This window comes from Gavialis gangeticus, unplaced genomic scaffold, assembly GCF_001723915.1.
Source record: "Gavialis gangeticus isolate Ggan-Ray unplaced genomic scaffold, GavGan_comp1, whole genome shotgun sequence".
Lineage (NCBI taxonomy): Eukaryota > Metazoa > Chordata > Crocodylia > Gavialidae > Gavialis > Gavialis gangeticus.
The window spans coordinates 10,636,106-10,637,224 of NW_017729018.1; the positions used below are offsets into that span (position 1 = coordinate 10,636,106).

A 1,119-nucleotide genomic window follows, 5' to 3' on the forward strand; every position below is an offset into this window, starting at 1 on the left:
TTAATTTCTGATAATTGCGGAGATGCCTCCAAGTTACCTACAGGATATTCTGTAGGCTGATCTGGAAGTTCTTTCATTTCTGCATCATCATTTTCTTTACTATCAGACAGTGAGTCAAGAATATTATCAGCACTGTAATCCTCTCCGCAATCTACAGCACTGCCATTATCTATTTCAGCTTCATCTAACACACTAATATCCATCATGTCAATATCCTGCAAGTTATCCAAACTTGCTTCAATATCCTCCTGTAAAAAGAAAAAAAGTACATATAATAGGCATTGTGACTTAAATGCAACACTATTATTTTTCACCTCAAATGCAGTAGCACATACCTGTCCATCTCCAGAATCCTCCTCCAATCCATTATCTTCAACACCCTCTTCCTCTGGTTTGCGCCCTAGTAACATTACGATGATTAGAATGAGAAATAACAAAAACCATATTCTTCAAACTGTGTTGTGTTAGAGCAGGAGTTAAATACAGTTCTTTGCAGGAAAAGACTTATACACTTGGCCTTCTATTCAACAATTCTTGAAAACCAACCTAAAAAACCCTTAATATCACATTTCACTAAGTGACAACAATACAATGTCTAAACATTTACCAGTTGTACTAAGCGAGACTCAACCAAAAGCTTCTCTTAAGTACTTGCAGACTATTTGATTCAATGCAGCAACATAAACTAACTAAATCATAACTCTTATTATTCTTTTCAAAAGTTTACTAATTTAAAGCATCAGTCTAAAAACAATTCTTACTATGGGAAGTACCAACTCATCTCTTTGACCCATAATGTTAGCAGCGACTGCTATTACTAAACTCAACAGTCTCCACCACAGAAGAGTAAACTTCTCACAACAGCAGACCAAATCACTTCTCAGGCATTTATTTCCTCAAAGACCAAAGAACAGCACAACAAGAAGGGGGGAGAAGTTTTTAGAAACAGCCTTTCCATAAAGGAGAAATGTTTCAGTTTCGATGCCATTTCACTAAAATGATGTTTTACATATTAATTGGGAAAGGAAAAAAATTCCTTAATTATTAACAATCTCTTTACTTTTATAGGCATTTTGTATATTCTTAGTTTCATAGTTTCTAGGGTCGGAAGGGACCTGA

General features: G+C 35.1%; 1 protein-coding gene across 1 annotated transcript in view; it reads right to left on the reverse strand.

The window, feature by feature from the left end:
• The window catches only part of LOC109294694 (scaffold attachment factor B2-like), a 41,676-nt gene that overhangs the window by 32,774 nt on the left and 7,783 nt on the right, over nucleotides 1-1,119 (reverse strand). Inside the window, exons 3-4 of the mRNA XM_019513143.1 lie at nucleotides 336-400; nucleotides 23-248 (exon numbers count right to left, since the gene is read on the reverse strand). Coding sequence (XP_019368688.1) covers nucleotides 23-248; nucleotides 336-400 — 291 coding nt within the window. The remainder of the gene's footprint in view (nucleotides 1-22; nucleotides 249-335; nucleotides 401-1,119) is intronic.